This window comes from Triturus cristatus, chromosome 7 (assembly GCF_964204655.1).
Source record: "Triturus cristatus chromosome 7, aTriCri1.1, whole genome shotgun sequence".
Classification (NCBI taxonomy): domain Eukaryota; kingdom Metazoa; phylum Chordata; class Amphibia; order Caudata; family Salamandridae; genus Triturus; species Triturus cristatus.
In genome coordinates, this window is record NC_140590.1 from 1,836,043,425 (window position 1) to 1,836,055,725 (window position 12,301).

The 12,301-nt window shown below is 45.7% G+C and overlaps 1 protein-coding gene across 4 annotated transcripts in view; it reads right to left on the reverse strand.

The window, feature by feature from the left end:
- KEL (Kell metallo-endopeptidase (Kell blood group)) overlaps positions 1-12,301 on the reverse strand; it is a 543,196-nt gene that overhangs the window by 285,758 nt on the left and 245,137 nt on the right. For all 4 annotated transcript variants that reach the window (XM_085620172.1, XM_085620170.1, XM_085620169.1 and 1 more), the window contains exon 3: positions 494-703. In XM_085620172.1, the coding sequence (XP_085476298.1) occupies positions 494-703 (210 nt within the window). The remainder of the gene's footprint in view (positions 1-493; positions 704-12,301) is intronic.

Here is a 12,301-nt window from a genome sequence, read left to right on the forward strand (position 1 = left end):
TGAAATCTGCACACTTTTTGAGAAATATATCAGATTATGTTAACTGCCCTATATACTAATATTCATCTTTTAGTGTAGTTCACAATTCGATCTACCTCATCAATATTTATGGGATAGATTGCAAATTGTGACCAACCTTTTTTCCCCATTGCATATGGGTTCCCACCTCCTCTGAGAAGTCGGTAACCTACCAATGGTTTGCAGCTGTATTGTGGTCGCGACCATTGATGCGTAGCATTGCAAATCGGAATTTGGAAGGAATGCTCTTCCAAATTGCAATTGATTATGCATTTCTAAACCCATTTTGTGATTCAATAACTAATTACAAAATGGGTTCAGTACATTTACATAAGCTGTTTAGTGACCGCAAACCCTTGTGATGTAGGGAATCGCAGGCTTTGCGAGAGCTAAATGACTTTGTATATCTGGCCTCAAGTTGTGCATCGCTATTGGACTGGTAAATATTTGTAGAAAACTATTTCTCATACTTTACCTAGCAGTGCTTTCAGCAGGAGTTGGTTTTCTTCCCATAGCACATCAAACGTGTTGGCTGACTCTGTTTCTACACCAAAGGTGTCGTTTGAATCCCAGTTTCCACAGACATGGCCGAAAAAGTCCTGGCAAGGGTCAATAGACAGATCTCGAGAACTGAGAAACTTTTCTGTGAGCATCTTACACTCCTTGGTTTCACATGGCTTGAACCCTGCAAGAGAAAAAGAGAACAGCGCGTGAGAGGGACACTTGGACTACTCACGGTCATTAGAAGCCGCAATCTGGACCTACGAAAATTTCACAAAGCATCAGTCTAGCGATGGTGAACCATCATGTGCAGGCATTTAACAAGAATGACAAAGGCATCGCCGATAAACGTTTGTGATAATAGTGTGTCAGTGTGTGTCTGTGCACAGCTTGTGCGGAAGACCTCCTCAAGATCCAGACGGAGGCACCTTATGCAGGACATGGATAAGAATGGCGTTTAGCTGGTGTGAATTTACAGGAGTCAACAAATCTCTGATAGCGCTTTGACTAGTTCCTCAAGTCCTCTCTGAGAATTTGTAAGAATGGGTTCCACTATTGAATGAATGAATGAATGAATGGGACATTTAAGGGGTGCACAGCCACGCCAAGGAGTGTCTCAGCGTTAAAGGAGGAAATCCAACGACACACACCCCTAAGCCAAGACCTTCTCACCCCACAGAGAAGAGCCAAGTTTTGAGCTCAGTTAGGAATGTGGCCTCGTGGGGGATCTGACCTAATTCACTCTTCATATGTATTGCAGAACGTATGATCTGTTGAGAGCCAAATTCATCCAATTCTAGGCCTTTGTGTCTCCTACTTGTCATACATTAAAGTTCCCGTAGATCAATAATATGAGGTTAATTAAACGAACGCCATTAGGTGAGAAAAAATAATGCTCAACCTCAGGCCTTGCTGGTGCATCTTACGAGGTGCTGTGTAAGTTCAGACATTGCTACTCCTTTCGCCCCGCTTTCTCATTCATTGAAATGCTGATCCATTTGTGCGCCTCTTGTAATGCATCATCCTAGTCTGGAAACCATTGGCCCTACAATGATCCAGCACAGGTCGCAAAGAGGTCTTTGGGTTTTTTTTATATCTAGCTTTGGACATAGCCGGACCCGTCTGTCCATTTCCTTCTTGTCCACCATGGATTTTGAAATTTGAATCATGCATTTTGGGTCTAATTGAAATATAGCAACAATGTCATTGAGAAGTGAATCCATTTTTAATACGATGTCTCTTTTCCTTATTACGTTCTTATTTATCAAAGGTACATTGAGACCCGTCCCCTTCTTGGTACTTAATCAGTTTGATTAAAACCATTCCTGGTCCCTTTCTACTTGGGCAGGTCCTGATTGGGAAGCACAAGGAAGAGACCACAAAGGGAAACAACCTTTACAACACAGTCATTACATCGCAACATCCTTTACATCGCATGTCACTACAGCGCATGTCATTACATCGCATGTCACTACAACGCATGCCATTACAATGCATGTCACTACAACACCGGCATTACATCGCAACATCCTTTACATCGCATGTCACTACAACGCATGTGATTACATCGCATGTCACTACAACGTATGTTATTACAATGCTGGCATTGCATCGCAAGTCATTACAATGCATACCATTACAATGCATGGTACCCTTACACTATCCAACATTTTTCCTACTGCTGCACTCACTGGAGTTAGAATAGTAATTATTACCCCTATACAGTGGCGGCTGGTGACATTTGAAAGTGGTAAGGCGTAAAAAAGTGACGCCTGAGTGCACCACAGCCAGCGAGCGCAGAGAGCAAGCCCAAGCGACATAAGGGGGGTTCGGGGAGGATCTCTCAGAGAAATTGTTTTGAAAAGATTGGCTAAATGGTCCATTTTCAAGCAAATTTGAGAAAGCAAGGAGGTTAATAAAGCAACTGTGAAAGTGTAGTTAGTACATTGCACTTCCCCATTCTGGAACTGACCCCAAGGCAATGGTAGTAATGCGCAGAGCGTTAGTATGCCTACTGCAAAGACCATATAGCATGCAGATCTCAAAAAGGATGTAAATAGTTCAGTGGATTACTGCTTTTGTTAGAGTCATGCCTTTGTTACTTGCAGTTTAAAAGTGACAAGCCTAAGTTAGTGGATAGAGCTCGTAACTGTCATCAGAGAGCTGCATAGAAATTGCAAGTCATAGGTTAGGGCGTTATGATTTTTTTTCTCCAGTCATTCATTATCCTAATGTTGCGAAAAAGGGTGCATTTGGCTAGAAATGAATTCTTATTTGTATAGTCAACACAACCATGGTGTCACAACTGGTCTTAAATGATACGTTTGTGCTGCTCCAGACCAAACAGTCAGTCTTAAACTATAGTGCCCACCATTACGGATGACATGTGACACCTGCTCCATGTAGTCCACGTTTCTTTTATGTAACATTCCCTATGCAGTGATTTACACACGTATGCCATTGTCTCTGTATAATGTGCGTGTGTATGAGATGTAAATGGCTCTGAAATCCAACACTACACAGCACTAAAAACAAAAGAAATGCATGTGAGAGAGGGGCTATGGGGAGACGAGGGGGAGGCTATGTTATGTTATGTTATGTTATGTTATTTTCATTTATACAGTGCACAGCTACTCGGAAGTGTCCCGGCGCTATAGACCGCTGGGGAATCCGTCCTGGCTATCCCTGTGAGATGGTCCCCTTCTGGGTATCTCCAAGGTGAAACCAGGCATCCCCGGCATCTGTGGGGGGCCGTTGTAGAGCTGAGGCAAGCTTAATGCCCAGAGTTGCCGAGTGTGTTCCTGGTTAGAGTAGGTACCGAGGCGAGAATTATCTGTAGGAGCATAGTAGATGCATAGAGACAAGAGAGTCCCAGGTGGATTCGTCTTACAATGGTTGCATGACATGTAAAGATGAAGCTTGTCTTAGCTCACTGTAATTCAGTTTATGCCTTGTATAAGGATGATGACGCATAACACAAGTACACGCTGTGCCATCCATGGATTGGACTTTGTTGCAAGGTATGTTTTGCTAGTTTTAGTTTATACCCTGATTACTAGCTTGAATTTGACTGCTAGCGCTTGGAAGCGGCTGCTTTCAGCACAAACCATTGTGTTTATCACTTCCAAACGCAAGTGGTAAAATGCAAGCCATTTCGCATCCAACATAAGCCATTTGTCACTGCCCGCCCCTCGCCCCTCCCCAGCAGGCCACCGTGACAGCTGAGTGATTAGCCAGGTAGTACGTCATCATCATGCACATGGCAATTTGGGGAAGCCAACATCTTCACACCAGGAAGAAAAACCCATAAAACAGCAGCATCACCCGACCTGTGTAATGTAACTGGAGTTGGTGCAGGCAATGTGCTCGTGTAAAGCGCTCCAAGAGCTCGCGCCACATAAAAACCTGCAAATAACACGTACACACACACGCACACAGAGTAACAAGAAATATACTTAATAATTAAGGAAGCTGGATTGTTTAAATAAATACTACCAGCACTCTACTTTAAAACACTAGCACATAATTCCACTGTTAAACATCCACGTGCAAATGTGATTACTCGGTCATGAGAATGGCCTTTTTTGGCGTCACTCATCTGGTCAACCGATTGCTGGTGCATCGACCCTCACCCGCGCGATATGATCGCATCAGATTTCCACTGTATGGACCAATGCTCTGCCACTAATTCTCGATTAAAATTCAGAACATTGTTTCCCGCCCAGTCCTTTTCACAGAGCCTGATGTCGGCAGTAAACTTGCCGCGTCCCGCCAGTCTTCTTCGCGCTGCTGCCGTCTGGCGAAGACGGCCTCCGGCTGAAGTGCTGCCTGAGTCAGAGCAGGGCAGGAACCATAAATAGCAGACACAAATGCAGGCCTGCAGGAAGCATATTTATGATTCTTTATTAAATCACTGCCGGCTCTTCTATCCATTTGTACATATGGTTGGTAAAGCACATTTATAACATTCTTTTTAGGCACGCACGTGTATCCACAAACACTTTACACTCTGGCTCCAAACTTGGAGGGGGCATCAACGGTGTACAAAGTTACTTAATATGGATAATAATAGAATGTGGCAGAATTCTTCAAAATTATTCTCTATTCTCGCGGTGGGATTAACAAGCATTGGCATTGCCAATAGGTCTCGCTTTTGGGACCTTATAAGTATTTAGTTATGCAGCACAATATCGTTGGTGCAACAGCATCAACTGTTGCATGGATAAACACCTATAAGGTACAAGGTTTAGCCATTCAACAGCTGATGGTGTTGCGCAAAAGATATTGTTCTGCAAAACTAAATACTTATAAGGTCCAAAAAAGCGAGACCTATTGGCTATGCCAATGCTTGTTACAATTATGGGCACGTCGTGCCCATCCGACCCCTCCCCCCCCACACACACACACACACTTGGACTACTGATGTGCGCAGACTCGGGTGGCTTCGGCACCCTCCACGAAGGACGGTTGTTGAGCCCGCGCTGGGCGGGCACCAGACTTGTTTACACAGACATGAGAGCAGCAGCACCCTCGTGCACACATCTAGAGGAGCGGCGCTCAGTGGTGCACGCTTGGTCACCATCACCCTTTAGATACACTCGTAGCAGGGGCGCAACTAGAGCCAAATTTCGAGGGGGCTAAGAAAAAAATTCCTGTGGGGGGCTGACTCTTCCAGCAGTAGTTAAGAGTGGAGATGCAGGGGCTCTGAGAAGGGGTGAAAAACAGCAAAGCCTCATTCACAAGCAAATGGTCTTTTAAAGACCTGTGAAGTACTCGGGTGCCCCGGAAGCCGTCTCAGCCTGGGTTGCCACACACGACGTGAGGGGAGTGGGGCTGAAGCCCTTTGATACCAATGTGCGTTGCGTGCCTGGCTCGAAGTCATTTGCACTGTCCCTTACTGTTCGTACCCACCCACACCCCTATTTAGACATGTTAACGGGCAATAAGTTTCTTATGTGCATACTCGTCTACACCCCTCCGGAGGAAGAGCCTCGAAAGCCCCTCGTGGTTTCGAAATGAATCGTTTAAAATACTGGAAGCACTGCTTCGGATGGTTTTCATTTTTTCCGAGTTTTTTTGCTGTTGAAGTTTTCTATAGCGCGAACGCGACCCGAAGGTATAACAGCGCTTTACATGGGCACCAGTTGCATTACAGACCCATTCATTTTGAGGTGCGGTGATATTAAATGATTTGTTTAGTTATGATTTGGGTTTCGTTAAGTTTCTTGGGGAAGAGGATGTGGTCCGTCGGCTAAACTGCCGACTTTGGTGCTGGAAACTCAGCCTGGGTTGCCACACACGACGTGAGGGGAGTGGGGCTGAAGCCCTTTGATCCCAATGTGCGTTGCGCGCCTGGCTCGAAGTCATCTGCACTGTCCCTTACTGTTCGTACCCACCCACACCACTATTTAGACATGTTAACGGGCAATATGTTTCTTATGTGCATACTCGTCTACACCCCTCCGGAGGAAGAGCCTCGAAAGCCCCTCGTGGTTTCGAAATGAATCGTTTAAAATACTGGAAGCACTGCTTCCGATGGTTTTCATTTTTTCCGAGTTTTTTTGTTGTTGAAGTTTTATATAGCGCGAACACGACCCGAAGGTATAACAGAGCTTTACATGGGCACCAGTTGCATTACAGACCCATTCATTTTGAGGCGCGGTGATATTAAATGATTTGCTTAGTTATGATTTGCGTTTCACGGCGCGAAAGTGAATGCAAATTTGGTGTGTCTGCTCGCAGCGCGAAAGTGAAAGCAAATTTGGCGCGCGCGTTTGGCGGGGGCGGGGGAGCGCATTCCAGGCGGGGGAGCGGACCCTTTGAAGTGCTCCCAAAAAGCAGAGTGCATGGCGGCACCAAGCACGTGATTGCGCGCGTGCTAGCAATGCAATCCGCTTTATGGGAGCACTTTGAAATGCCCTTTTACAATAGTCTCGCTTTGCCATCGCTTACGCGATAGCAAGGCGAGACCTAAAAAGGAATTACTTCCACTACACGAACAAAAGCTTCTGCAAGCCAGGCAATCTATTCAGATCCATCGGCGGAGTATTCGGACTACAGTAGTCAACCCCAATTACATAGCAGCGGCAGCCGGCATGCTCAAGGGGGGGAGTGGAGGTTTGCGGGGGGAATAATAAAACAATTAAAATAAAACGTACCTGAGTGCCGGGATACCGCACACCGCCTCCGCTCCAGGCCGGTCAAGCTGTACTGGTGGGTCCGTGTGTTCCTGCTGCAAGAAGCAGCCAGCAGGCAGCTTCCCTCCCCATACGCAACACAAGCCAATCACAACACTGGTAGGCGCAGCAGGAGAGCGCACCAGCCGGGACATTTTCTCTACATAGAGAACAAGCATGTGCAATGCAATAGGTCTCGCATTTACGAAATTCTCAAATACGAGAAGTATTGCATTGCAAATGGTAGTTTCCAAAAGCGACCTATGCCACACTTTCAGTTTAATTATGGTGGGGCTCTTTTCCTTAGACACAGCTTGTCTAAAGCAAGTGGCGTGGCCGCCATTAACGTGAAAGCGTGGCATGGGGCATTTTACAATCAAAAGTTAACTAAAAAATAGGGAAAATAACCATGTGGCCGCAAATAAATCAAAGGCGCCGCTGCCAATGTGGTGTGGTGTGCCGTGCTATGGGAAAAAATATATAAAGCCTTACGACAGAGCGTGGTGAAAAGCATTTACCAAAATAGTGCTGGAGGCTGTAATTAAAGACTACCGAGCACCAGAACGCGTAACATGGGAGGTTACAAATGAAGACAAGGCGGTAATAGGGAGGGACTAACAAGTCTATTAACGAATTAGAAGCCAGCATTCACCAAGGACAATGACACCAGCCAATGAAAAGTATGGGTGAAGAGTGGGCGAGTCTTCAAGTACATACGTCAATAGAGCATGCCTCGCAGAGCAACGCATGCTCTACCAAGGATCGACCTAAAAACATAGTTGACCACCCTACGTAATCTTACTTGTATCCAGATCTGTCTGTTAAATGGGCCTTCCGCTTCGAGCCCCTGAGTATCTAGTTGCACTGAGAAGTTGAGGTGTGTAGCACACAGCCACATTCTGCGTGCACCGACCCATTCCAAAGGGTTGGTCGTTGAGGTCACTGGGTGCTATTGAGAAAATACACTCTGTGGTTTCATGACCACCATGTAACAAGTGTGGCTTTGTGGATTTGTGGTGCGGGTAGTGGAAAATCTCCAGCAATCCCCCAAAGGTTCCTGCCTGCGTCTCAGACCATGAAGAGCTGAATTACTTTCCCAGATACTTCAATTTAAAGAGATTTGGGATAGTAATTGCAGACGATAGGAAACATACCGTGACTGGAAACCATTTTGTCACACACTGAAATGGGGTGGGTGAATTCCAGTAGAGCTTGTGGTTCGTGTGTTGTTGGCGCTTTCTCAGATGCCCACAGTTGTAAAGGAATTCTGCAATCCAGCGTCTGCAGGAAATTATATGGAAATTTAACAATCTACCGAACGTATTCTTGTTTATCTTGTACAGTTTCCAATGTCGACAGTTCACCTTTTCAAAGTTTGGTGGGCTTAAATTTGTATGGTTAGAAAATATATATTTTCCTGTATATACACCTATGCGCTATATAAATGTGTATTTATTCATTCATTCATTCATTCATATTAAAACTACAGTTTCGTGTCCTCCCCGCCAACCTTGCACGATGCCTTTCTCCCTCTGTGAGCACGTCTGGAAAAAACAGAGGAAGAAGACCTGGCTAAAACAGAGGAAATTGGGCCACGTAACCTGGTGTTCTGCGTGCAGTGGACTTGTGCTCGATATCCCTTTGTTTCCTAGCGCTGTTAATATATCCCGCAAACGTGTTTTCGAAATGTGCAGAAAAGTGTGTGTGGAATCGATTGCTGTGCTTTCGCCGCACGCCCGTAGAGAATTATTTGGCAAATCTGCGTTAGGATTGTAATAGGATGAAAACTGAGGAAGGCGACAAGTTTAGGAGGGTTCATTCCACAATCGCAATGAAAGCATATGTCGATGGCGACCTTTAACGGGATGCCTTGAAAAGGGGAGAGTGATTCGAAAGACATGGCTCTGCAAGGAGCCGAACAAAAAAGCCTTTTCAAAGTTTTAGTTACAGCCACTCCAACACACTTGTTTTGCTTGTGGCAGTTCTTACCCTGAACTCTCCATCGACCTTACCAGCCACCGAAATGCAATGTTAAGGTAAGCTTCACCTCACGTTGCACCACCGATCAGCATTATTAACAAAGAAAACTACAATGTGGTCCATTTAAAATGGCGATGCTCCTCTCTACTTAAATGTCACAGACAGAACAATGTCTGAGACTTCACCGAGAGCTGCTTCAGCGCCATTGCTACCAGTCTCAGCTTTTAGAAAAGTTGTTTAGGGATTTAAGAAGGCTCTAATGGCTGCAAATGTGTGGTAAACATATTTAATTTTGCTCATTACTACCCTGATCCGTTGCCCTCCTAGGCCAATCAAAAACTTCAATCTCCAGAATTATGGCTCAGCTCAAAATGTTTTCCTCATCAGAAGTCTGCTTCTCTAACCACATCTTCATTTTGGTGTAGTCATGGTTCTAGGTACTGGCGAGCCACCCATGTTTAGGTTTATAAAACCGCTTAAGTGCTTCTCAAATATACGCTGCATTCGCTTGGCGAGACCTAAAAAGGGAGAGTGGGCGGTCCTGCCCTAGGGCAGGGGGGGAGCGGCTTACCCACTGTTGTGGGTAATGACTGTTTGGTCGGCTCCAGGGCTGACCAAACAGTCAGTACCCACAACAGTGGGCAAGCCACTCACCCCCTGCCCTCGGGCAGAACCGCCCATCTGCCCGCCCCTAACCAGGCACAGAGGCACTTCTGCTTTCTCGCAAAGCGAGAAGACAGAAACATAAATGGTAGTTTTTACCGTTTATGTTTCTGTCTTCGCCTACCGCACGAAAGCAGTGGGACGACGCCCCCACGCCCCAATGGGGGAGCCGCCACTGCCCCTATACTATCCAACACTTACCTTAAATGCGAGGTAATGGTATGCATTGTAATGGTATGCGTTGTAAAGGTATAATGTGATGTAATGGAATGCGTTGTAAAGGTAGTTTCTGAAAATGCAATGTAATGGCATGCGATGTAAAAGAATGCGCTGTAAAGGATGTTGCGCAGTAAAAACTGCGTTGTAAAGGCATGCATTGTAAATGTATGCGTTGTAATGTCATACATTCGACAACAAATGATAGATTCATGGTCCTGTTTTCTGAGCTCCAGAATCAGTGCTTAAGTTAAGCAGGTGGTTTCAGGTGCTCAGCACCGGCACTTAATTGTCAGCCCCGGTGCTTTTGACAGTCTGCCACATGGTGGCGCTGTCTGCCTATGAGCACGAAAACAGCTGTTTATTAATTCAATATACATTAACAAACCTTCCAACCAAGCCTTTCTTATAGCGTTGGGTGCTTAGAATTCTATGAATTGTCACTCTTGCAAGAGGGTGATGGTTAATAGTTGTGTTGGGACTGTCACTGGCAGCACTGGTGGGAGCAATGGATGGTGCAAGCTGCAGTGGCCTGCTAACAATGGCCCAGGCACTTATTTTATCACAAATTAAGCACTGCCTAGGATTGATACTCAGAAGGCCTGTAATCAGGCAAACCTTTTCTACAGACCACCCTTGAAGGACAAGGGCTCTCGGAAAATGAGGTATGCCAAAAGGTAATCAGTTAGGTTACAACAGCAGAGCACAGAAGCTCCCTTTAGGATGGAGTTTCACGCCACGGTCTCTTCGCTGTATGGGGTGTAGCCCACACATTGGAGCATAGGCCGAATAACCCTTATACAGGAACTTGGGTAAGTCAAGAACAAAACAGCCTTGGTTACCGAGGCCTCTTCTGCCTCAAACACAATATATATTTACGGCTCGTTATTAAGGTACCCGAATAAAAGCAACATTGAAAATAATAATGCAAACTGGATGCATCAAAAAAGAATTGAAGGCAGGATGGATCAGGGGACATGTATTGGTGTCACAGCAAATCAATGCCAAAAGGATGCATAACACGTCCGGATGGTTAAGTTCTCTGAGACAAGAGAAGCAATAAAAAAGAAATCAAACCGGTACCCAGGGGCCTGTGACTGAGCTGCGGTTTGTTTCATTCAAACTTGAATAAATAAAGTCTCCATTCATTCTCAAATGCGCATCATTATTGTGTATTCCAGGAAGTCTCGGTTCTTCATTGTCAACATTTCCACACTTAAAGCCCCGTGAGTCTCTGCAGGACGGCGAGTTGCCAAAAAAGAAAGTAGGGTCGCCATTAGTCTAGTGTCTACTTGGTTTGTAAAGTAAAATGTACGAGTATTTAAATACTCGCATGTACTGATGCCAAAAAACATCAATAGAACAAGCACTTGCAGTGCAATAGGTCTCGCATTTGCGAGAGTTTCCGCTATTGGCATTGTAAATGATAATGCGTTTTATTTATGTGTTTATAAACTTGCAAGCGGCGTTTACCCACCGCTTGCAGGTTTTCTAAACACATAAATAAAAAGCATTATCATTTACAAGGCCAAGAGATCAAACTCTCGCAAATGCAAGACCTATTGCACTGCAAGTGCTTGTTCTACCTGGCGACTGAGCTGCCTTAGTGACTGCTGGGTTTATCGCATCTGAGGTGCCTCAGGTGGCTTGAGACTGAGCAGCCTCTATCTGCTGGCGCCCTTCGCTGTTGTTGTGATGGAGGCCACAGATGCTGCGGTAGCCTCAAGACAGCACAATGTTGTCCCTGGACGGCTGCGAGAGGAAACTCCAGACGCTATAATGTCCTCCCAGCGAATTAAAACTTTTTACCCACCGCTTGCAGGTTTTCTAAACACATAAATAAAAAGCATTATCATTTACAAGGCCAAGAGATCAAACTCTCGCAAATGCAAGACCTATTGCACTGCAAGTGCTTGTTCTACCTGGCGACTGAGCTGCCTTAGTGACTGCTGGGTTTATCGCATCTGAGGTGCCTCAGGTGGCTTGAGACTGAGCAGCCTCTATCTGCTGGCGCCCTTCGCTGTTGTTGTGATGGAGGCCACAGATGCTGCGGTAGCCTCAAGACAGCACAATGTTGTCCCTGGACGGCTGCGAGAGGAAACTCCAGACGCTATAATGTCCTCCCAGCGAATTAAAACTTTTTACCCACCGCTTGCAGGTTTTCTAAACACATAAATAAAAAGCATTATCATTTACAAGGCCAAGAGATCAAACTCTCGCAAATGCAAGACCTATTGCACTGCAAGTGCTTGTTCTACCTGGCGACTGAGCTGCCTTAGTGACTGCTGGGTTTATCGCATCTGAGGTGCCTCAGGTGGCTTGAGACTGAGCAGCCTCTATCTGCTGGCGCCCTTCGCTGTTGTTGTGATGGAGGCCACAGATGCTGCGGTAGCCTCAAGACAGCACAATGTTGTCCCTGGACGGCTGCGAGAGGAAACTCCAGACGCTATAATGTCCTCCCAGCGAATTAAAACTTTTTACCCACCGCTTGCAGGTTTTCTAAACACATAAATAAAAAGCATTATCATTTACAAGGCCAAGAGATCAAACTCTCGCAAATGCAAGACCTATTGCACTGCAAGTGCTTGTTCTACCTGGCGACTGAGCTGCCTTAGTGACTGCTGGGTTTATCGCATCTGAGGTGCCTCAGGTGGCTTGAGACTGAGCAGCCTCTATCTGCTGGCGCCCTTCGCTGTTGTTGTGATGGAGGCCACAGATGCTGCGGTAGCCTCAAGACAGCACAATGT